The sequence below is a fragment of the Vulpes vulpes genome, chromosome 9 (assembly GCF_048418805.1).
Source record: "Vulpes vulpes isolate BD-2025 chromosome 9, VulVul3, whole genome shotgun sequence".
NCBI classification, from domain to species: Eukaryota; Metazoa; Chordata; class Mammalia; order Carnivora; family Canidae; genus Vulpes; species Vulpes vulpes.
In genome coordinates, this window is record NC_132788.1 from 101,262,291 (window position 1) to 101,286,336 (window position 24,046).

Here is a 24,046-nt window from a genome sequence, read left to right on the forward strand (position 1 = left end):
GCGCGGAGGCGCGGAGCTGGAGCCGCCGGAGCATGCGCCGAAGGCCGCAGCCCCAGCCCGAGGCCCCGGCTGTCAAGAGCGGAGCAGCTGAGCCGGAACCGAGGCTTTTTGCTCCTGCCGCCGCCAGGACTGACCCCAGCAACAATTCTCTCATTGTGGCCCTGAGCGCCTCCAACACAGCCGCAAGGCCCTGCCCCCGAACCACTCCCATCAGGGCCTCAAAACTCCAGAGTCCCTAACACAGCTCCCAGCAGCCCTGTCCCACCCCGGCCTGCCCACGCTCCGCACCATAGTGGGAGCCCGGAGCCCCCACCTTCCCTTAACCCTCATCACGCGACACCCCCCCATAACCCAGGGCATCACCCCCGGCCACGCGCTGGATCCGCCCCCACGACTCTCCCCACCTCCAAGTACACGCCCCCCCGCCCCGCGCCAGCGTCACTGCACACGCGGGGAGCCGGAGACTGCATGGATGGGGCAAACCCCAAAGGCCTTTTTAAAAACTACTGAGAGCTTGGTCGGGGGGGGCGGGGGCAGGGGAGAGGGCTAGCAGCCCCCGGCCACGAAGTCGAAGTCCCGGAAGGCGGCCTGCTCTGCGGCCGTGAGGGGCCGCGCGTCGCGGGGCGGGCTCAGCGTGGGGGCCTCCCCGGTGAACTCCTCGTCGAAGTTGCTGACATCCGTGCGGCCTGACAGCGTGGGCACGAAGGGAGGTGGCAAGCGTCGGGCCAGCAGACTGTCCCAGACCAGTGTCTAGGTGGGGGAGAAGGGGGAGAGAGGGCGGGGGTCAGCAGGGGGAGTGGGGGGATGCAGGAGGTGCCCCGGCCGGCCCTGCATCTGTGGGGATTAGCATAAGGAGTCACAGAGGGACGGGTCCAGTGGGGACTGGGGGCCCAGTAAGGATCACAGTTTATGTATGGGGAGCCCTGGGGTCGGGGAGAGGGAGCCCCAGGTTCATACCCAGGAACCAGGCCAGCCTGGAGGAGATGTGGGTGTAGGAGGGTAAGTGGGCATGAAGGGAGGGAAGGATATGGAGGGGACAATGTCAGAGGGGAAGTGGCTGTCTGGGTAGGGGAGAAGTGACCAGGCCCTGGGAGGGGGGGTGACCAGGTCTCTGGTGGGGAGTTGGGTAGGCACATGCGGTGACCTCACCCTATAGAAGGGCTGCTTTTTCACATCCTCAGCATCTCTCTCGCTGGAGCCCAGCCTCCGCTCGGGATTCCTCCGCAGCAGCTGGAGGGAAGACAGTTGTCAGTCTTCCCCCTCCTGGCCCCAGAGCCCCTGCCCAGGCCCAAGGTGGGGGTGCTCCTCACCCTGCGCATGATGCCAATGGCTTCAGCTGATAGGAAGCGTGGGTAGCGAACCTCATCATTGACTATGCTGTCAAATACCTCTTCCTCGTCGTCCCCTGGAAATGGGGACTGGGGACAGAGAGAGCCAGGGTGAATTAGGCCCCTCCTCTGGCCACTCCTCTCCCAGCCCCACCTAAGCCCTCGGCTCCAGCACACTTTCCCCTGGGTGCTGGCTGATGTGAGAAGGTAAGTACCCCATTTTACAGATGTGAACACTGAGGCAAGGGCGGGGCAAAGCCAGCTGCCTCCACCCCACAGCACACGGAAGCCCAGAAGCCCCGTCTGATCCCACAGCTAGCACAAGCAGTTTCCAGCATCATCCCAGGGTCAGGCAGGGTGGGGGCAGCCTGGGGCCTTACCTCACCAACCAGCATCTCATAGAGCAGCACGCCCAGCCCCCACCAGTCCACAGCCCGCGTATAAGATGTGTCTGTCAGCACCTCGGGTGCCAGGAACTCCGGGGTCCCACAGAATGTGCTGGTCCGGTCCCCAAAGCCCATCCCTGGGGGCAGGAGGGCCATGTGAGGTTATGGAGGGAGGAGTGCTCCCAGAGGTAGGCCAGCCCAGCGTGGGGTGGCCCGCCCAGCCAGCCAGCCCCATCCCAGGGTCAGGGTGGGGGGTAACCCAGGGAGGGCTGGGGACTCCATTCCCTCCCCGCTCTGTCTAAACCCCAGAGGCCAGCCCTTCAGATCCCAACCCCGCCCCTCACCCTCCTTGCAGAGGCCAAAGTCTGCGATCTTGACATAGCCCTCGGTGTCCAGGAGCAAATTGTCCAACTTCAGGTCCCTGTGATGGGTTGGGAGGGGGATGTAAGAGGGATGAGTGGGGGTCTGGGCCCTGCCTGAAGCCTGAGGGCCCCCCAGTGGGCGGAGCGTGCATACAGGAGCAGAGGCACGCACAAGGCACACACCTGTAGACAATCTTGTGTTCGTGGAGAAACTGCAACCCCAGCACCACACAGGCTGAATAAAAGCTGCAGAGAGAAGCTGGTGTGACGGAGCCAGGCCTCTCAGCCAGGAAGGAAGGCCATAGAAGCCTGGCTCCCACATCCTCAAAAGTCCCCCATACATCCCCCCAAAAAACTCCAGGAGGGTGGGGGGAGGCAGGGGCAGAAAGGTGGAGGGGAAGGGGGCTGCCTCTGCCTGTTGGGGGTTGAGGCGCGGGTGGGGAGCTCACACAGCGCGAGGTTCAGAGAACACATCACTGTGGATGTGCAGCATCAGATCCCCGCCGGCCGAGTACTCCATCACGAAGCACACGTGCTCTGGTGTCTGGAAACAGCCAAACAGGTTCACCAGGAAGGGGTGTCCTGCTCTGGTCACTGCTGCCAAGATCCGCTTCTCACACATCAGGCTGGGTAGGGTAGGGGGCGGGGGTCAGAGACCACAGCAGTCCCCTACCCCATCTCCCACACTCCAGGGTCCTCGATCATCAGCTGTTTGCTGAGGACCTCACGTAGCTGTGCAACCTTGGGCAAGCTGCCTAGTATCTCTGAACCTCAGCAGCTTTGTCTGCTAAACATGCACCCAGAAGCCATCTGTCATCCTAGTAACAGCCCCCTGATATCCCTTTAGGGAACAGCCAGGGTGGGCTAATGGGAACACCCCATTCCCCCAAGCCAGGAATTGGTTTGGGAATGGGCAAGCCAAGGAAGTGGGCTCAATCTCAGGATTTCTGCTGGAATTATTAAGGAAGAAAGGCTAAAACTACTGGATGAGTCTTACACGGCTGGGGCAGGAGGCTATCTCTGTCCCCTTGAGAAGACTGCAAGCAAAGCCTACAAAGAGGAAAGCCGACTGAGAGATGTCATCTGAGCACCTGGATACAGACATGCCTGAAGGTAGTCCACTCCTGGACTTTTCTGATCCAGAGCAATAAATTCCTCTTTTGCTTAAGCCTATCTGAGTTGGGTTCCTGATCAACAAAAGGAGGTCAGAAAGCTTAGGGACAATCTCAGCGCCTCTACTGGGCCTTCTTGCAGGGGCCCAGGTAGTGCAGAATGCTCTAGATGCATCCTCTCACTTAATCCACCTGACCACCCTGCAAGAAAGGCATCATTACTCCCCTTTTATAGACAAGGAGGCTGTGGATCAGGAAGGCAAAGTGACTTCCCCAGACTCTCGAAGCACATTTGTGGCAGAGGTGGGGTTTGAACCCAGGGCCCTGACTCAAAGCAGAGGTGGGCCATGGTGCCATTAAGGGTACAGGCTTCAGAGCCTGAGTCCCTAGGCTTGAATCCCCAACCTGCTGCTTACTGGCTTTGTGACTTTGGGCAACTCGCTCAACCTCTCTGTGTCATCAGCAGAATGGGAACCATAATGGTATTTACTTCATCAGTCTGTCGTGGAGGATGAATGAGTTCCTGAACATAAGGTGCATAGTGGGTGCTTTCTAAGAGTTAGTATCTTAAGTACTAGCTTAATTAGTGCCAGTGACTGTTATGAATCACTGTCACAGCAGCTCCAGAGAGGGCATTGCTCTGTCTCCCATCTCCCTGAAGAAAAGACTGAGGTTCTCAGAGGGCCTGGGCTGGGTCCCCACCTCTCCACCTCATCTCGGGCCACAATGTCGCCTTTCTTCAAAGCCTTGATGGCGAACAGCTCTCCACTGGGCCGGAATTCAGAGAGCAGCACCTGGAACCACAAAGGGCAGCGATGGCCTTAATGGCCAGCCCGGGAACTCCCTGTTCCCCTAACTCCTTGCCCCCTGCCTCACCTTTCCAAAGTGACCCCGGCCCAGCACCGCCAGGAATTTGAAATCCTCGAGGGTCAGGGGCGACTTCTTCAGAGGGCTGTGGAGAGAGGACACTGGTGGGGACAAGGACAGCAGGCAGGGGGGGTGGGTGGTGAGCAGGGGAGGGGTGTCACCTGCTCAAGGCGGGGCCTGGGGTCTCCTGGGTCTCTGAAGGCGGCTCCAGGGTGGTGGTAGTTTCCTGGATCGGGGAACTCTGTGGCAGAGAGAGGGAAGTCAGAGGCACCCATAACCACAATAGCCACCGAGGCTCCCGTCACCTCTCTGACCTCACTTCTCCTTCCACTTGCCCTCTTGCTCACTGCCCTCCAGGCACGCTATCCCTCGCCCCACGCCCTGAACACACCAAGCATGTTTCCAGCCCAGGGCCTTTGCATAGGCTATTCCCTCTACCTGGAATCCCCCCACCCCGACATCTGCACGGCTCCTCCCTTACCTCCTTCAGGCCATTCATGCAGATGTCGCCTTCACAGGTGGCCAGCTGACCATCATATTAAGTAACTAATGGACCCCCCCACTCCCTGCCATACCCACACATACTCCCTGTCCCCTTTCACTGCTTTTTTTTCATGCTATAAATATATTTTACCATTTACCTACATATTTCCTTTATGGGTATTTGCCCTAAAAGCTACTTAATTCTTTATACCACATGGGCATGTAACTTTGAAAAGAGTCAAAATTCATATTGTAAATGGAAGAGGGTGGGGGGGGGCTGGGTGGCTCAGTCAGTTAAGTGCCCAACTCTTGGTTTCGGCTCAGGTTGTGATCTCAGGGATGTGAGATCGCCCTGTATCCAGCTCCACGCCCAGCAGGGAGTCTCCTCTCTCTCCCTCCCCCTTCTTCTGCCCCCCCCCCAATAAATAAATAAAATCTTAAAAAAAATACATGGTGAATGGGAACATATTACAACTGGTTCATCATCATCTACTACAGACACAGTTCTAGAAATGCAATCAGGTGGGAAAGACAGGCCTCTCGTGCCCCAGCCACCCTCCCCAGAACCAGCCACCATCAATGATTTCCTGAGTACCTTTCTAGACATATTCTATACCCACACAAGTAAAAGTGATGGGAGAGGCTCCATTTCACTTGTTTCCACTATTGACAATATTCTAATCTTGCCTCCCCCACTGGACAACCTGTCATGGAAACCACTCTGTCCCAGCACTGGGAGACCAGCTTCATTTGTCACAGCCCACCTCGTCATTTACTTAGCACTGGCTCTCCTATGGATGGACGCTGCCGTTTCCACTTTTGCCCACACAAAGCCGCTGCAGTGAACTTTCCGGATGCGCCCATGTGTGAGCGTCCAGGATTGGAACTCCTGGGTCAAGACGATGTCCATTTTTAGGGCAACCAGCTATCCTAAGCAACAATCCTAAGGAGATGCAACAATCTACATGCCTGTCTCCCTGTGCCCTGCCTGGCATTTGATGGTATTAAACTTTTGGATTTTGTTTTGCCAAACTTACCTGATGACCTATCTCATTATATTATTGTAAATAAAATACAGAAGCATATACTATCATTTTTTTAAAGATTTTTATTTATTTATTTATGAGAGACACAGAGAGAGGCAGAGATATAGACACAGGGAGAAGCAGGCTCCCCTCAGGGAGCCCAACGTGGGACTTGATACCCAGACTTGGGATCACACCTTGAGCTGAAGGCAGATGCCCAGCTGCTGAGCCGCCCAGGCTTCCCCCCTGCTTTTTTCTTTTCTTTTTTTTTTTTTTCAAATGAGGTATAAAATGCATAAAATGTGAGCTGGGCGGCCAAGGGGCCTGCTCTTACAAACATGTCCATCTGGGTATGCATTGCACGCAGCGGGGGTGGGTAAATGAGGTTTGGTACAGTCCGTGAGCCGAGAATAGCTTTTACATTTTTAAGGGGTTGGGGGGAAAAATCAAAAGGAGAGTAATATTTTGTGATCTGAGAAAGCGATAGGACATTCCAAGTTCAGTGGAGATCCCTGGGTGGCTCAGTGGTTTGGCACCTGCCTTCAGCCCAGGGCGTGATCCTGGAATCCCGGAATTCAATCCCACATCACGCCCCCTACATGGAGCCTGCTTCTCCCTCTGCCTCTCCCTCTCTCTCTGCGTCTCTCATTAATAAATAAATAAAATCTTTAAAAAATAAATAAATAAAGTTCAGTGTCCATCCATAAAGCTTTAACCAGAACACAGCCATGCCCACTGGTGTTTGTATGTATCCCCTACGGCTGTTTTCTACAATGGCAGCGTTGAGTCATTGTGACCAAGACAGTCTGGCCCACAAAGCCAAAAATATCGGCTCCATGCCCCTTTATGGAAAAGGCATGCTGATCTCTGACCTACATTAAGAGGCACAACATAAGGACACCTAGGTGGCTCGGTGGTTGAGCGTCTGCCTTTGGCTCAGGGCATGATCCTGGTGTCCTGGGATTGAGTCCTGCACCGGGCTCCCCACAGGGAGCCTGCTTCTCCCTCTGCCTATGTCTCTGCCTCTTTGTGTGGGTCTCTCATGAATAAATAAAATCTTAAAAAATAAATAAATATATAAGAGGCACAACATGGCCATGACCCCAACAGGCTCCCTTGTATCTCCCTATCAATGACACCCCACCCCACCCCGAGAAAACCACCATCCTGACTTCTATCCTCGAAGTGAGTTTTACACATGCTTGTTTTACAGGCAAGTGCACAGAGCACAGCAAGGTGAAGAAGCTTGCCGTGGGTCACGCGGCAGGAACATGGACCCAGGTGGCCTGGCTCCTGAGATCATGTTTTTATTCAGGATAGAGAATGCGACCACCTGCTTCCAACAGAGATGTGGGACCCAGGGAAATTCCTGGTGGTGTCTGGGTCTTGAGTGGGGAGAGAAGCCTGGAAGATCCAGGTGTGGGGGGAAAGGAGTGGAACACTCACCAGGCTTGATGGGCTGGAAGGAGGACCCAGAGGACTCTTCTGGGGTAAGCTATCCAAGGCAGTCCCAAGGTTCAGCTTCTCCACAGATATATCACTGCAGACCAAGAGAGGAGGGTGTGTGTGGGACCAAGCACCCCGGCATGCAACCAGGGACAGCCTAGACTTCAGAGAGCACCCTCCTTACCCTGTGGAGCGGACCTCAGGGCCTGGAGAAGCCCCAGGGCTGAAGGTGCTTGTGGCCGTGGCATTGGGGATGAGCCTTCGAAGCAGCCGCACCCAGGTGGCAACATCAATGTTCATTTGCCTAGCGCGCTGAAATGCTTTCCCTGGGGGTGGGGGGTGGGGGAGGGGGGTACAGGGGATGGGGGTCACCCTTCATGATACTCCTGGGACCCCTGGCTTCTTCTCTACCTTGATCACTACCTCACCTTGCTGCTTGGAGAAAATTTTCTTCTGCCTTCGGAGCCGGGGTATCCTCTCAATGACAGGGTTGCGGAAGGTAACCTGGAGAGAAGGGCCAGTGGGTAAGAACTCACTCCCAGCTCTAGATGGTGGGGAAGCCCTGAGAGCGTAGAAAGGCACACCCTTATGTTTTGCGGGTTCCAATTACTGTGGCTCCACATCTAAACAGAGTATGAAGATGTTGTAACTTATTAAGGGGTTAGAAAACCAACCCAGTGCCTGGTAGGGCCACCTCCTGAAGTGCCATCTTAGAAAGTCAAGAAGCAGGCAACCAAGACCTCCTCTAGGGGTGGGGTGGGGGGTCCTGACCCAACAAGAGGTACATGCAACTCCAGCAAGGTCCTACATCATTTAGGGTCATGATTCCCCAAGTGGGGCCCTGGACCAGCAGCATCACCTGGGGCCTTGCCAGAAATGCAGATTCCCAGGCCCCTGCCTGGACACACGGAGTCAGAAATACAAGTGTGGGGTCCAGCAGCCTGTGTTTCAACAAGCCCTCCAGCTGGTATGGGGAAGCCACTAGTCTAGCTGCATTCTCCCAACTCCAAAGCATCTTCTAGAAGGCGCTAAAGTCACAGAACTGTGTGACTTTATGTGTGTCTGATACGCTCGCCACTAGCCACATAAGGCTATTTAAATTCAGTAAAATTGTAAGTAACATGAAAACTTTAGTTCTCTGGTCACACTAGCCATGCTCTAAGTGGCTGGCGGCTGCTATGTTGGACGGTAGACGTATACAACATTCCCATCTACAACAGAATGCAACTATTGTAGGCTCATCGACAACAGAACTCTAGAAAGTTCTATTGACTGGCACTCTGGGGGAGGTGGAAAAATAGAACAGAATGCTACAAGTGAACGTTGAGGGCCAGCAGGCTTGCCTCAGAACTTGCCCCCCTCCCCTACCACCCCCACCATTCCTGCTTGGTACTGGCCGGTCTTCCTAATGGAAGAGCAATGTCACTGCCCTGCCCGGCCCTTCTGCTCTTTTTCTTCAGTGGGGCTCGATTATGAGATCACGTCAGAACTCCCACATGGAGTTGTGGATATGTAACAGGGCACACGTATGTGTTAGGGGAACACTTAAAGAATTTTTGAGGAAAATTTTGACTGAATGAGGGGGCCAATGGCTTTCCTCCTCTGTGCCTCTGTTTCCTCCCCCGTCAGAGGTGACTAATGACGATCCCTCCTGAATCGATCCCTCCTGATTCGGGTTGGGTGGAAGTGGGTCATTGTAAGGATTAACAAGTTAATGCCAGCAAAGCAAGTAGGACAGGGCTTGGCTCACACCACAAGGGATCAGCTAGGAATGTTATTTAGAACATGGGCTCTCAACCAGGGGACAGGGCAATGTCTAGAGACTGTTTTGATCGTCACAACTTGGAGGGAGGGTGGTGCTGGCTCCCTCTGGGTGCAAACCGGGGATGCTGCTCAGCACCCTACAGGACAACCAAGAATGATCCAGCCCACTATGGCACACTTGTCTCTAGTGCCAAATGCAGGACACCTCAATTTAGACTCTAACCCTAACACCACTGTAGAAGGAATTTCTCTCTACTCGACTGTGGCTCTGACAGCAATCTCCGTGATGTGCCACCAGGTTTTTCTTTTCTTTTTTGGCTTGGTGAAATTTTGCAATTTCTTTTCTTTTCTTTTTTTTTTTAATTTCTTCCCTTAAAACAAAACCAATCCCAGCTTAAGTTGTGTCACTGAAGTAACTAATTATATGTATTTCTCTATCAAGGTTCAGAGACCAATCCAACACATATATATATCTTCCCTTTCTAGAAAACCGCGAGTGGGCAGATGCAAGAAGTATTTTCGTAGGGTCAGGGGTCGGGCTGTACCTCAGCCACCAGGCAGCCCTGGGGTTCCATGTCCAGCTGCACCTCGTGCCTCTCATTGTCCAAGAAATCCTCCAACTTCAGGAATTTGAGGGCACAAAGGCCCCGTTGGTCCCGCCAGAACACGGCCAACTCCAGTTCCCGAGCCTGGAGGGAGAGGAACGGGTGCCATCATTTGGTACTGCCCAAGGTCTGGAACCCCTCCCCCTGGATCCAAGCCCTGCCATCCCCCAACTTAGCTCACCCTTTCCAGCTCCAGCGTGAAGCTCTGGTCCCAGGCGCTGGGGCCACACGGCTTCCAGGATGTCTGCCCCACCACCGTGTTATCCAGCTTGAGCACAGTGCTAACCTCGCCTGGAATGAGGGGTGGAGGAGGATGTCGGGAAATGTTTGGAGTTGGGGGGAGGCATCTTGGCCCATATCTTAGTAAAGAAATCCTCCCTTCCACCATCACATTCTGCTACGCTACCCTCACAAGGCTTTCACATCAAGGCGTTTAATCAACTTCCAGTTGATTTCTGTGTATGATGTGAGGTAGAGATCCAAATTCACTTTTGCTTTATATGCAACTTCTAGCAATATACTCCTAAGAACTTACCCTGGAAAAATGTATGCAGGTATAATGGGGAGATGCATATATACATATATATCCATATATGCGCATATAAGGGCCCCAAACTAGAAATATCTATAAATAGAATATATAAGCTATAACATAGCCTTATTAACTGATATTCAACAATTATTATATTTTGCTTTAAAAGGCCCCCCACAAAAAAAAAATAAAATAAAATAAAAGGCCCCCCACAATTGATATGGCTCAGTCTAATAGTCTAATGGGCTATTAAACAGGAGTTAAAATAAATGAATGGACTATAGCTTCATGCAACGACATGGATAAACTTCCCAAACTATGTTAAATGGAAGAAGCCATTACCATGGAATACATTCTGTATGATTCCACATATGTAAAGTTCAAACACCAGACAAAATTAAACTCTGTTGTTTTGAGATGTGTACATAGATGCTAAAACTACGAAGAAAAGCAGGGAAATGATAACCATGCGTCAGGGGAGTAGCTACCTCTGGACAGGGAAAGGGGCTAGAAAGGGGAGGAGGAGCAAGGGGGTTTCTAGAGAGTTCTATTTCTTGACCTGGGTGGTGGTAACGTGGGTGTTTGTTCCATTGTTATTCCTCTTTTATACATACTTTTTCCTATACATCAGATTTTTTAAAAAGTGGTAAAATTCACATAACATAAAATTTATCACTATAATCATTTTCAAGTTTACAGTTCACACTGTTGTACAACTACACCACCATCCATGTCCAGAACTTTTTTCATCTTCCTCAACTGAAACTCTGTCCCCACTAAACAAAAGTTCTCTTCTCCCCTCCGACCCAGCTACTGGCAACCATCCTTCTTCCATTTCTATGAATTAGACTACTCTAGGTACCTTATAGAAGTGGAATAATACAGTCCTTGTCTTTTTGTGACCGGCTTATTTCCTTTAGGGTGATGTCCTCAGCTTCATCTGTGGGGTAGCCTGTGTCAGAACGCCCTTCCTTTTTAAGGTTGAATACTAACTACTCCACCGCACACACATACCACATTTGGTTTAGCCATTCATCTGTCAATGGACACTTGTGTTGCTGCTACATTTTGGCCATTGTGAATAATGCTGCTATGGACATGAGTGTCCAACTATCAACTTGAGTCCCTTCTTTAATCTCTTTTGGGTATACACTCAGAAGTGGGACTGCTGATCACATAGTAATTCCATGTTTAGTTTTTTCACAGCGGCTGAAGCACTTTATGTTCCCAACAGCACTGCAGAGGGTTCTAATTTCTCTACTATCTCCCTAACACTTTTTTTTTTCTTAACAGAATCCATCCTAATGACTGTAATGTATCAGTTTTTTAAAGTGTTACAAGTGTGTGACACCCTAAGATCCCCACCGCATCTCACTCCTCCAGGCCTTAGTGCCCACTCACTGGTGTTCTCAGCTTCCACTTTGAGGCTGCTCCGGCCACTGAGGCTTCCACTGCGGCTGTAAAGGCCCCGGGCTGGGCGGCTCAGGAAGGTGGTACGGCTGTCAGGGGTCCCAGGCACCCCTGCCGCGGGTGAGGAGCTCCAGGGGATGGTCTCTGGAAGGTCCTTGCAGCCTACCACACGTACCTCCAGAGTTCCTGAGGGAGGGGCAGGCTCAGGGGGACCCACATCTGGGCCAGGCCAAAAGGTGGGGACTGCAGGTGAAGTGGACATGTCCAGATGTGGCCAGCATACAATCAGGGTGGAACAGGGGATCTGATACTGGGATGGCTGTGCCCAAGTGAGAAATATGTGACAAGGGGGAGGGGGGAGACTGGGGTGGGCCACACTGGGAAGGGGCTCTGAATGCTCAGGATTTAGTGACAGAAGATAGGTTTAGGGCACAGGCTGATGATCAAGGCAATGGAGAGCCGGGTTGGACTAGGGGTTCTGGGGTAGGATTCAGGGAGCAGACCTGAGGTCAGAGATGGGGGCAGGGGTCTAGGGCAAGGCTGGTCTCTAAGGGAGAAGTAGTAGCTGAGGGGTCTAAGGAGGGAGGAGCTGGCTGACTTTAGGGTGGGCGCATACAATGGTTCCAGACTGAGGGTTCTGAAAGTGAGGGGTGGTGGGACTGGGCTGGGGGGCTCTGGATGTAGGAAATACCAGGGCCAGGTAGGGAAGGATAGTGATGGGGACATGGTGGGCATGGGGGCCAGAGTCCAGAATCAGCGGGCAAGCTGGGGCTAGAAGTCCAGAGTGCATGGGGGTGTCTGGCCTAGGGAAATGGGGCCCAGGGCTACAGGGTTAGGGTGAATGGAGAACGGAGGGAACAGTGAGATGGGAGTCCAGGGGCAGGGATAATGGAGATTTAGGTTAGGGGTCTCAGGACTTGGGGAGAGGCCATCCAAAGTACAGAGCTGAGGAGGCGGGACCCACCTGTGAGTGGCGCGGGCTTGCACAGGGTGCTATAGGGCGTTGGGGGGAAGGGCCCGGCCAGGCGGGCACTGAAGGCTGCAGATGAAGCCGCAGCAAGCTCCTCCCGCAGCAGCCGCCCCTTCGGGTGGTCTGCGGGCAGCTCCCCGAGCCGCCGCTCCAGCGCCTCCCGCAGCAGCCCCAGCTTCTGGTTGGACTCGGTTAGTTTCTCCTGGGCCTGCGACGGGAGGGACAGAGTGTGGCTGGGGGGGGCCTAGCTAAGTCTTACCTGGCCCAACCCCTCAAACCATCCGGGTCCTATTCCTTGGCTCTCGGAGCGTTAGACCCCGCCCCTGGCGAGGCCCCGCCCCCGGCCGAGGTGCCGCCCACTGAAGCCCCGCCCCCGGCTGAAGCCTCCACATCCCTCAAGGCCCTCCAGGTCAATTCCCGCCCCCTTTCTGGCCCCGCCCCCTTTCTGGCCCCGCCCCTCGCCGAGGCCCCGCCCCTCACCTCGCTGACGGCCTTGCGGTCGGGAGCCTTGGCTGCGCTGAGCAGGCGAAGCACGTTCTTGGCACCCTCGGCAACGGCGTGCTCCACTCGGAAGTGGTGCCTCAGCTCCTCGATGCGCAGCTCCACGGCCCCCAGGTCTGGACTCCCTGTGGGCGTGGGGTACCAGGTGGTAAGGCCAGCCTAGGACCCGGGTTCAGCCACCCCAGCCCCGGATGCACACTCATGCATGGAGACAGGAACTAGCCACCAAGACGTATCACGTTTTTCCCAAGCAAGCGGTCACAGTCGGTCAGTCACACTTCCACCCAGATGCAATCACTCTTTTGTCCAAACACTGTCACCCGCAGGGACTATCCCAGGAACAGAGTTAGGCTGTCATACAGGGACAGTCATCTACACAGGTACACTATCCACACAGGCTTAAAGGACATGTTGGCAGGGTCCCATTTCATCCCCAGGTCCTGTCACAGGGACATTATGGCCATTTGGACAGCCAGAAGGAGACAGACACACAGGCATAGAGACACATGGAGACAGTTTGGCCATATCTATCAAAATCACAATTGTAATTGCCCTTCGATTCAGCAGTCTCAGCTCAGGAACCTTATCCCAGAGAAACACCTCTGCCCTTAACATACGTACTTGGTTATTCACTGCAGCCTTCTATCTAAGAGCAAAAGATTGGAAACAACCCCGTTTCTTGCAGGAGTCATCTGGGTAAATGAATGCGACCATCCACATAGTGAAATATAATGCCGTTGGGAGAACAAGAGCACTGTCACACAGACATCACCACACTGTCATGCACAGGGTAACCGTGGCATTCTCACTTTGTCACCAGAGTAGGTACACTGTCACCCACAGGCAGAGGAACACACGTTCTCACAAAGATACAGTCACACTGCCACACAGGGACATTGTTACTGGACAGAGAGACATGACCACAAGACACAAACATCCTATGGGACACATTTATACTGTGGCAAAACTCTGGGGCTCTACCTCCAGCCCAAGAAACATCATCACACTGGCACATGGATAAGGCACAGGGATAGGGCAAAGAAATGCCATCACACAGTCACACAGACAGGGCGGCATCATCGGTCACAGGCCCAAAGATCCCCTATTACAGGGACACAGACCAAGTGTCACACCCAATAGGAAGTCACAGGGACACAGCCATGGCCCAATACGGGATGGCTACAGTTACTCGATGGCACAGAGATAGGCATAAGGACGCACTGTCACTGGAGGCAAAAGGCCATGACCACACTACCCACGGCTGGAGGGTCCGAGGACAGTCTCACCATCCTGTATAGTGACCCAGACTCGGACCCTAGTGTTCTGTCAGAGAGAGTCACGCTACCACTCACAGGTGTGTGACACTCACCTAGACATCAACAACATGGACACAGTGTCACAGGAACCTTGATATTTGCAGGCACATCACCTTACAAACACAGTCACACTCTCACCCCCAGGCCTATTGTCAACATGTGTCCAGATAGTCACCAAGACCCTTACACTTACAGGGACAAAATCACACCACTAGTCAAGATTACAACATCACCCAGAGGCACAGGGACATGATCATACCATTGTACATGGCCACCAAGAAGCCCATGTAGGTATTCCCAGTACAGATGATCAATCACACTGACGCCTCCCATACCCCAAAGACACACCCACCATCATCTGAGTTATATACCCCACTGCTACGGGGTGAATGTTTTTATTCCCCCAAAAGTCATATATTGAAACTCAACCCTAATGTGATGGTATCAGGTGTTAGTTAGGAGGTGGGGCCTTTGGGAAATGACCAAGTCCTGAGGATGGGGCCCTCCTGAATGGGAGCAGGGCCCTAATAAGAGAGGCCCTTGCAAAGCTACCCCCCCACCACCACCACAGGAAGACACACACGGCAAGAAGGCGGTGGTCTTTGAACCCAGAAGAGGGCTCTCGCCAGACACTGGATCAACACCTTCATCCTGGAACTCCAGTCTCCAGAACTGTGAGCAATAAATTTCTGTTGTTTAAAAGGCACCCAGGGGGATCCCTGGGTGGCTCAGTAGTTTAGCGCCTGCCTTCGGCCCAGGGCGTGATCCTGGAGTCCCAGGATGGAGTACCGCATCGGGCTCCCTGCATGGAGCCTGCTTCTCCCTCTGCCTGTGTCTCTGCCTCTTTCTGCCTCTGTATCTTTCATGAATAAATAAATAAAATCTTAAAAAAAAAAAAGGCACCCAGCCTATGGCATTCTGTTACAGCAGCCTGAACACACTAATATCCCTAACAGCTCGCACAGCGCTTTCTCATGGTAACACACTTACTGGGACATACACACTGCCCCTGGTCCTCACAATGTCACATTAATACTGATACACATTAGTAGCACAGCCACCATGACCCTTGCACACAACATATATCAAGGTCTTGTCATGAAATTCAGGTGGACAATTAGCTTAAGACGCTCCCAGGTATTCATTCACACATGGACACATACATGGAAACAGATACACACTGTGGACACCACAGTTCTACACGACTGGGGCCAACATGACAAGGTGGCAGGGGTCTGCAATTTCTTTTCATAAAGAGCTGGAGAGTTGGGGCACCTGGCTGGCTCAGTGGTTGAGCATCTGCCTTTGGCTCAGGGCGTGATCCCAGAGTCCTAGGATCAAGTCCTGCATTGGGCTTCCTGCTCAGCTGGGAGCCTGCTTCTCCCTCTTCCTCTACCCATCCCCCTCTTTGTACTCTCTCTCTCAAATGAATAAATAAAGTCTTTAAAAAAAAAAGAGCTAGAGGGTAAATATTTTCAGCTCTGTGGAACACACAGGCTCTGTCTCCCATGCTCAGCTCCACTGTCACAGTGCAAAAGCAGCCTTAGGAGACAGTAAATGAATGGGCATGGCTGTGTGTCAGTAAAACTTTATTCACACAAAGAAAAAGGCAGCAGCAGTTTTGGTCGTCAGGCTGTAGTCCGCCAGGACCTGACCTAGCACAAACCGTCCATAGGACAAAATGGGAAATAGGCCAGGAAATGGTTAGGAACGGGTCTGGGTCATCCTGTGAGTCACAACAGCCACCTCTCTGCCTCAGAAAGGGTCCCCATCTGGGCTGAGGAGCTGAGCTCCACAGGCCAGAATGCAGGTTCGTCTGTCTCAGGGTGAGGGGCTCACCTTGGGCCTCATCGGGGGCGACCTGGCTCTCCAGCTGGCCGGCCTGCAGAGCACGGCGGAGCTGCATGCGGATGATGTCGATCTTGGTCTTACTGTCCTGAAGCATCTGCTGAGCTGTCAGCAGCAGCTTCCGGTCCTGGAGGCAGAGGTGGGCTGTAAGGGGCAGGCTAGGCAACTGGGCTCTGGCTGCTGGCCCTCTGTCCACACAGGCCATGGTGACCATGACACAGCAGGAATATCCATGCATTCTTTTGTGCAGATGTAGCTCATGGCACTTGAATCCCTGCCACCTGCCACCTGGGTAACTCCAGGCAAGCCACTCCACTTCTCTGGGCCTGTTCCCTCATCTGCAGGGATGGGAACACTAAGGCATCAGCTGCCACCAGGCTGAGGATTGAAGGAGCTAATCTGGGTGCGGGCTCTGATCCGTGCCTGGCAGCCAGAGGCACTGTATTTGTCAGCTGTCAGAATGGCATACACGTGGGTGAGGGTTCCTTGAGGCGGCTGTAGCCCTGACTGCAGCCGCATAGTCAAGTTCAAAGGTGAGTGGGGGGTGCTGTGTGAGACAGTCTGCAGTAAGTGGAGTCCAGGGACACCAGGCCTGGGGCACAGGGGTATCTGTGTGACAGCTCCAGGCTCAGGGTGTGAATTTAATGGTCTGCGTGTCTGTATGTCAGGTGTTCTGCTGGCCTGTGCCATGTGTCCTGGGTGTCACATGATGGCATGTGTCTCTGTGTCTAGAGGTGGTCATAGTGGTGACCCTCCACAGATCTCTAAGTGCTGTTACTGCTGTCTCTCTGGATGTTATGACAGCATACATGTGTGCCTGTGTTGATAGGAGTCTCTGTGCCTCTAGATGTTATGACTATGGGTGTGTCTCTAGATGTTAGGACGATAGCATGTGTGTGTGTAAGTGTTGCCCTTGCTATGTGTGTATGTGTCAGCGCGATGCCACCAGCAGAGGCCGAATGCTGCCCCAGCTGTGGACATCCCTCAAGTCTCTGGGATAATTGAGTATGGGGTGGGGGGGACGGGCTCTGCTTTGTGTCTAACATCACACACAGCCATCCTGTTTCTCACATGCCCCCACAGGCTGCCCACATCCTGGCCTGGCCTCTAAGTCACCCATCGGTCCCTCCGTCCCCAACCCAGAGGGTCCCAGCTTCCCATGGGGCAGAGAGATATAGGTGGCACCCTGGTTCCCACCCCCAGCCTGTGATCTGCCTGCCGGTGTGCATGCACACAGGGGGATGCGCACACAGGCTGCACCTACCTTGGTGCTGCCATTGCTGTATGTCTGGATCATGTTTTCTGCCCCCTGCTTCACCTTCAGTTCAATGGCCAGCTGCTTCTCCAGGCCAGCCACGCGGCTTAGGTTGGTGGCCGAGCAGGCCTGGCCACTTGCACCAGGGGACAGGGGGGCATCTATGGAGAAGGGGGCGGGTGAGATAGAGTCACCATGGCCCTCACTTTCCTACCTAAGAGGCTCTGCCCAGCTGAGAGGATTCACCCTCTGCCCAGCCTGGGTTCTGCCCCCCAAGGCCAGGTAAAGGAGGAAATGAGGGCCAGGGCCCAGAAGGTCCCCCCGCTCTAGCCCTCCCCTCATCCCTGGGACAAGAGCAGCATCAGTGAGTGTAGGCTTAGCGCCCAGGTGTACGGAAGTCCTCGGGTTTGGTGTGACTGTGTACTGAAGCCCCCAACTACTTCTATGGCTGTGTGGGAGTCTGTGGGTTTGGGTGTGGTTATGCCCGTGCCCACAGGGTGTTGGCATGACTATGTATCTCCTTAGGTGCTCGTGTAACTATGTGAAATGCCAGGTGCTATTCAGAATGACTGTGTGAGGCCTGGGTGCTGGGGTGACCCCTAGGCACATGTTTCCAACTTTTGGCACAAGAGTGCATTCAGATCCCCACGGGCTGGTTAACAACCGTGTCTATACCGGCTCTGTCAGGGTGTTGGTACAGTCAGGCACACGTGTCCCTGGATGCTGGCATGTTTCTGTGTGAGTGCTAGAGAGCAGTGTGACTGAGGGGAGGGGGGACATTATGTGCGGATGTGATCATATGAGATGGTGGGTGTTGAATGAATTGTCTCTGAGAATTGACATGACAGGCCAGTCTCCAGCTGCTAACCTGTCTAGGTGGCGTATGGGTGTTTGAGAGTCTGTAAGCCTTGTCTGACTGTGTAGAAGTCTCTAGCTGTTGATGGGATAATGTACATCTGAAAAGGTCGGATAGCTGTGTGGGTGTGAATGTCTGGGGGTTGGCGTGATCATGTGTGAGAGGCTCTAGATGTTGTCCCTGTGTTGCTGTGACCACGTGTGCGTCTGTCTGGGTGCTGGGTGGTAGTATGGAAGTCTCTGGGGATTCGCATGCCAGCATCTCCATCCTTGGGTGTCATCAAGGTGCTGGTATATACTGTGTGTCAGGATCTCTGGCTACTGGCATGATGTGGAAGGATCCTTGGTCACAAGATGAAAAGTTCTGTGATGTCTTGCATGACACCGCGAATTTACTGAACCCTTTTGAACCGTACACGTATGATTGAAATGATCAATTTCATGCTATGTGTTTTTTGACCCCAAGTAAGAATTTTTTAAATAAATAAGAATTAAGGAAATTTTTAAAAGCATTCTCAGGGGACGCCTGGGTGGCTCTGTAATTGAGTGTTTGCCTTTGGCTCAGGGCGTGATCCCAGGGTCCTGGAATCGAGTCCCGCATCAGGCTCCCTGCAGGGAGCCTGCTTCTCTCTCTGCCTATGTCTCTGCCTGTCTCTCTGTGTGCCTCATGAATAAATAAAATTAAAAAAAAAAAAAAAGCATCCTTGGGTGTTGTCCAGATGTTGTTACAACTGTGTGAGTCTTCAGATACTCGTGTGACACCATGTAGGGCTGTTGGTGTTTGGCTGCTGGTGGTGTGATGGTGTTAAGCTTTCCCTGGGTGTTGGTTAGTTTTTGGTGTTTTTTTCTGATTGTGTGTGGAGGTCAGTGGGGACAGCTGGGCTAGGCTCAACCCTGGCGGTTGAACCCCCAAAGTCCCGCAGCCTGTGGAGAAGCCCCCCACTCACCTCGGGCAGCAGCCGCAGGGTCGGGCAGCACCACATGGGCATGCAGCTCCTGCAGCTGCTGGTGCAGCAGGTCCAGGCGGCGGGAGGAGCCACGCAGCAGCAGCTCCACGGGGCCGAGGCTGCGGCCCAGGTCAGTGGTGGCCCGCCGCAGGTTCTCAGCGCCCTCCTTCAGCTTCAGTTCCTTGCGGATCTCGCGCCGCAGCCGCTCCCGCTCCAGCTCCAGCTGCTGCTGCACCCCCGGAGCCGCCAGGTCCGCACCTGCCAGGCCCAGCTGCTCCAGCAGGGACCAGCTGCGCGGCTCGCTCTGCGGGAGACGGAGCGCGGTCAGTGGGGCCTGGACACCGCAGCGCCCAATGCGCTCAGCCAGCTTGGCCTGGCCTCCTCCCGGCCGGGGGCTTCCAAAACATGCTCCGACCCTCCAAGCCAGGAGGTGAGACGTGGTGTTGTCCCTGCTTCCTGACTGCCCTAAACTGTGAGGTCCCAAGGGCATGGGCTTCCTCCTCCTCTGGCCCCTGAGGCGAGGGGACCCGATAAGTACTGTCCCGTTTCCCTTCATCTATTTCTTATGCAGTAGGATTCTGGAGGACAGGCCCCACTATCTCACCAGCGTGCCCCCCCAAATGAAGAGGTCCCTAAATTCAGGCCCCATCTCCCATTGCCCCCCCCAACAAGGTCCTGAGGGCAGAACCCTTGTCACTTCTGCTGTCCCCCTAGGGTAGGAGGTCCCAAGGGTAGGCCCCAACTCCCCTCTACTGTCCCTAAAACTAGGCCCCAAGGGCAGGCTCCATTGTCCCTCTGCTGCTCCTCAAACAAGGAAGTATCAGGACAGGCCTCTGCTGCCAACCCCTCCCCAAAAACAATGGGGTCAAGATCCTTTGAGCAGGCCCCCTTCCTCTCTGCTATGCCCTCACGCTGGGAGGTGCCAAGGGCAGGTCTCGTCTTCCCTCTGCTATAACCCCAAACTACATTCTGAGGACAGGCCCTACCTCTCTCCTGTTGTACCCTCAAACTAGGAGGTCCTGGCAAGCTCTGTCTCCCCTGCTCTCATCCTCTACAACCGGGCCCTAAAGAGCAGAGCCCTGTCTCCTTCCTTCTCTATTTCCCCGACCTGGGAGCCTCAAAAAAAACCCCACGTATTTTCATCTTCAAAACAGAAAACTCCTAAACCCATCTCTCCTTGGTCCAAAATCAAGAGGTACCGAGGGCAGGACCTCCGGTCTGTGTCACCAGGGTCCTCCCTGGCCCCCCACCCCGACCCCAGCCCAGACCTCCAGCTCCTGGTCCAAAGGGGGATTGGCCTCCGCCATCCTGGGTCCGGGCTGAGGGCCCCGCCCTCTTCCTGAACCTCAGCCCTCCCAGGGCCTCTTGACCGCCACTTCCTCTTTCCTGCTAGCTCCCAGCATCCCCTGCGTGGGGCCAGCTCTGGGGCTCTGGGGCACCTAGAGGACCTTCCCTCCCTGTGCCCTCTCCGGGACTAAGCCTGACTTCTCAGGAGGCAACCAGGGACAGCCCTCCCTCGACATCCTAGGAGGTTGCTAAGGTGTGCACACACCTCACATGCTCGCTAGTGTAGACATGGAGACCAGCCTCCTTTGAGTATATGCAGGCTCCAGGGGCTACCCTAGGTGTATACACCCTCTCGTGTACCTATAGGTGTTTGCACAAAACACAGGCAGGCACGTGTGTGCCCACCCTGTGCCTACCCCATGCACACAGATACACGCAAGCCCGCCAGTGAGGCTTCTATGGCCAGCCCCCTTCCTGCTGACGCAGGCCGTCCCTACTTCCGGCTTCCTCTCAGTCTGGTCACCCACTGCTGTAACCACAGGTAGGGCCCAGCCAGGCCAGGGCCACCTCTCTGAGCCCTACATCATGAGGAGACAGTGCTGGAGGGCTAGGTTAAGAGTACCCACAAACCAGCGGCCCACTAAAAGCCAAGTATGACTATTAATAATAAGAAGAGTAGTTTTTAGGAGCTCTGCTGAGGTCACCTAATGCGAGTTCACGAGGTGGGTGCTGTCATCACCCCATTTTCAAGACAAGGATACCAAGGCCTGGAGTGGTGATGTCATAACTTGCTCTGAGGCCCCACAGCCAGCAGGAGGAAGGGCTGGGATTTATTTTTCTTTTTTTAAAGATTTTATTTATTTATTCATGAGCAACACAGAGAGAGAGAGACCGAGAGAGAGGCAGAGACACAGGCAGAGGGAGAGGCAGGCTCCATGCAGGGAGCCCGACGTGGGACTCGATTCCGGGTCTCCAGGATCACGCCCGGGGCTGCAGGCAGCGCCAAACCCCTGCGCCACTGGAGCTGCCCAAGGGCTGGGATTTAAAACAGGAGTGCCCAGAATCTGCTCACCCTGTCCAAATGTCAGGCCTGGCACTGAATGACAATCCCCACTGGGAGGACCCATTGCACAGATGAGGAAAGTCCTTGTTGGCTCCCAGCCAAACCAGAGGGCAGCTGTCCCCAGCAAGGGTTCAGCTGAGAGTGTCACTCTCACCATCCTACCAACCCAACCCATCACATGAATCCTGAGCCGCTGCCACTATTCTTCCCTACTCTCCAGGCGAGGAAACAGGCTGAGAGAGGTGACAGTAGCAGTTCGGGGTGGGGTAGGTTATCCCCACACACACCTCCAGGGCCACTGAACAACATCCAGAAAGGTTTTTGGTTGTCACAACTAGGGGTGGGGAGGATGTGGTCCTGGCATCTTTTGGGTTGAGACCTGGGAACCTGATCAACATCCTAAGGTGCACCAGACGGCCCCCGCCTCAAAGAATGATTTGGCCCCAAACATCAATAGCACTGATGTCAAGAAACCCTGCAATAAAGGACACAGATTCACACCCTGGGCTGCTGACCATGACCACCAGTAAGGATTTCTCAGCAGATCCTCCTGCAGAGCACAGGCCCATCTACATCTCTCCCTTTGGACTATGAACACCCTTGTAGACCCATTTGTTTGGTGGCAGGACCATGGCTCAGAGAGGCAAAGGCACTGGGTCCAGGACACACAGTGAGAAAGTGACAGAGCTGGAATTTAAACCCAAGTTCACCTAATACTACCAGCTGGTGACCAGTACCCGCCCACCACCCAGCCCCATCCCATCCCTAGCAGGCAGAGCAGGGTACAGCCAGGGTCCAGGCCAGCTCAAATAGGGACAGTCCAGGCAGACAGGAAGAGAAGCTGAGGCCTGAGAACACGCAGAGCAGGGAGGGAAGGAGAGAGGCCCAGCCTCCTGGGTTCTCTTCCCTTGGGTGACTCACTCCTACCCAGAGGGCAGAGGTGATCCCTGGGCCAACAAGGCAAACCCACGAATCAGGAGCCTGGCCCAGCCTTGGAGAATCCCTGCTCCCCCACCTCCCACCTCCCACCCCAGACCCAGGTCCAGAGGGTCCGCCTCCCAGAATCCCCTTCTTCCCAGAGCAGCCAGGGCCCTAGACCCTCATGTCCGGAGATTTCAATGCTTTGGGCGTTTCCGGAATCTGGACAGGACATCCGTTTGCCGGACACAAAACAGACAGGCATATGTCGGGACAGACAGAGGGACAGGGTGGCAGGCCCAAGCAGGCACAAGGGATGACCAGGAGGGGGGAACAGAGTGGGGAAGACATGGGAGGGGGGGGACAACAGCACAGGTCCAGCCTCATTCCAGGAATCACGGCCTCCACCCGGGTCATGTTCCGCACATGCCAAGTGCATGCATGCGCCAGGGGATTCCTACAGAGCCCTCCCAGGGCCGGGGGTAGAGTCAGAAACCCCGGCCCACCCCAGCCCCAAGGTCTGACCTTATGTGATCGGCAACACCAGATACGCCCAGCTCCACGGCAAGGCTGACAGGCCATCAGCAGGACTGGGGTGGGGGACAGGGAGTCATGGGGGAGACACAGAGGGGATGGGGGCAGGTGCAGAAGGAGACGAAAACCCAGTTACACAGCAACCACAGGACAACAGAGGGATTTTGAGGCACTATTGAGGGCACCAGAGGCACAGGATGTGCCTCAGATTCTAAACCGAAGGTCAGAAGTCATTCTGGCCCGGCTTGTCACAGATGTGGAAGGTGAGTCCAAGGCTGTGATATTCACAAGGTGGTACACGGAGAACCTGGCTGGTGGCAGGTTGGTGCCAGGCTGTGTGTGTCTGCGTGACCCAGCCCTGCCACCCATGCCCAGGTAGTGCCCCAGGTCCAAGAGAATCCCCAGCCTGGGATAAGGTTCCACCTGGTAGCCCTGAGGGTGGCCACTGTGGGTCCCCCATTCCTCAACCTAATGAGGTGACTCTAGGACACTTCCGCCAACAGGTGCCAATCTGGGTGGCGTCCGGATCATCATAAAGCTCAGTCTGGAGGCGGGGGCCGCCAGAGCTTTGTTGTGCGGGGGAGGGGCACGGACCGAACGGCCTCCTCCCCTCCGGGCCACTGCGCCAGGCACCTGCCCCAGGTGGAGCGGCACCTGCCGGAACCGAACGCCGGGGCGGGGGAGAGGGAGTGCCGAGGTGAGCGGCGGGGGCGCGGGCACCGGGACGCACAGCCAGCCACAGGCACCGGAGGGGCGCCTCCGCCGCGCCCCCTCTAATCCCCGGGGAGGGGCGGAGCTTGGGGGTGCAGCGGGGCCTTCCGGACCTCCCCGCTCCCCCTCGATGCTACCTCCACCTGCCGAGAAGGGGACCGCGCCGGCTCCGCCGTGTCCGCCCGGGGAGGGGGCGCCGGGCACGCGGGAGGCCCCCGCCCGGGCCGGCCGGCGCCGCGGGGGCCCCGGCAACGCGCGGGCGGGGGTCCCCGGCGCTGGCCGGGGCCGGGCGCTGCGGACGCAGGTGCGCCTACCTGCACGGCGTCGCTGGCCATGTCCTCGCGCCGCCCGCCAGGGGTCCCCGCGCGGAGGGAGGGGCGGCGAGAGGAGCGCGCGTGCGCCCCGCGCGGGGCGGGGAAGGGGCGGGCGCGGCGCGAGCCCCCGCCAGCGCGCGGCCCGCTCCGGCCTGCTCCGCTCCGGCCCCGCCTGGCCAGGCCGCCGCGTCCGCGCGCCGCGCCCTC

General features: G+C 55.2%; 1 protein-coding gene across 2 annotated transcripts; it reads right to left on the reverse strand.

Annotated features, from left to right (window-relative positions):
* Positions 1–465: 465 nt before the first annotated feature.
* PKN1 (protein kinase N1) lies at positions 466–24,016 on the reverse strand. 2 transcript variants are annotated; one of them, XM_072721388.1, is made up of 22 exons: positions 23,840–24,016; positions 19,013–19,316; positions 17,220–17,371; positions 15,947–16,082; positions 12,771–12,916; positions 12,285–12,498; positions 11,312–11,506; positions 9,560–9,669; positions 9,319–9,462; positions 7,438–7,513; positions 7,194–7,335; positions 7,010–7,103; positions 4,217–4,296; positions 4,065–4,140; positions 3,891–3,982; positions 2,526–2,702; positions 2,260–2,322; positions 2,059–2,135; positions 1,709–1,851; positions 1,311–1,418; positions 1,150–1,230; positions 466–750 (listed from the first exon to the last, which is right to left on the reverse strand). In XM_072721388.1, the coding sequence occupies exons 1-22, from the start codon at positions 23,858–23,860 to the stop codon at positions 547–549; spliced, it is 2,835 nt and encodes a 944-aa protein (XP_072577489.1). In that variant the 5' UTR covers positions 23,861–24,016; the 3' UTR covers positions 466–546. The 2 variants fall into 2 exon arrangements, with proteins under 2 accessions (XP_072577489.1, XP_025839250.2); XM_025983465.2 differs by lacking the exon at positions 23,840–24,016 and adding an exon at positions 20,281–20,405.
* Between the last annotated feature and the right edge of the window lie 30 nt (positions 24,017–24,046).

Excerpts from the sequence above, each read along its gene's own strand:
- PKN1 (XM_025983465.2), bottom strand. The coding sequence starts at position 20,319 with ATGGCGGAGGCCAATCCCCCTTTGGACCAGGAGCTGGAG. Across the intron at positions 9,463-9,559 it reads TCACGCTGGAGCTGGAAAGG|GCTCGGGAACTGGAGTTGGC; the intron begins GTGAGCTAAGTT and ends CTCTCCCTCCAG. Across the intron at positions 2,323-2,525 it reads TTCTCTGAACCTCGCGCTGT|CTTTTATTCAGCCTGTGTGG; the intron begins GTGAGCTCCCCA and ends TTCTCTCTGCAG.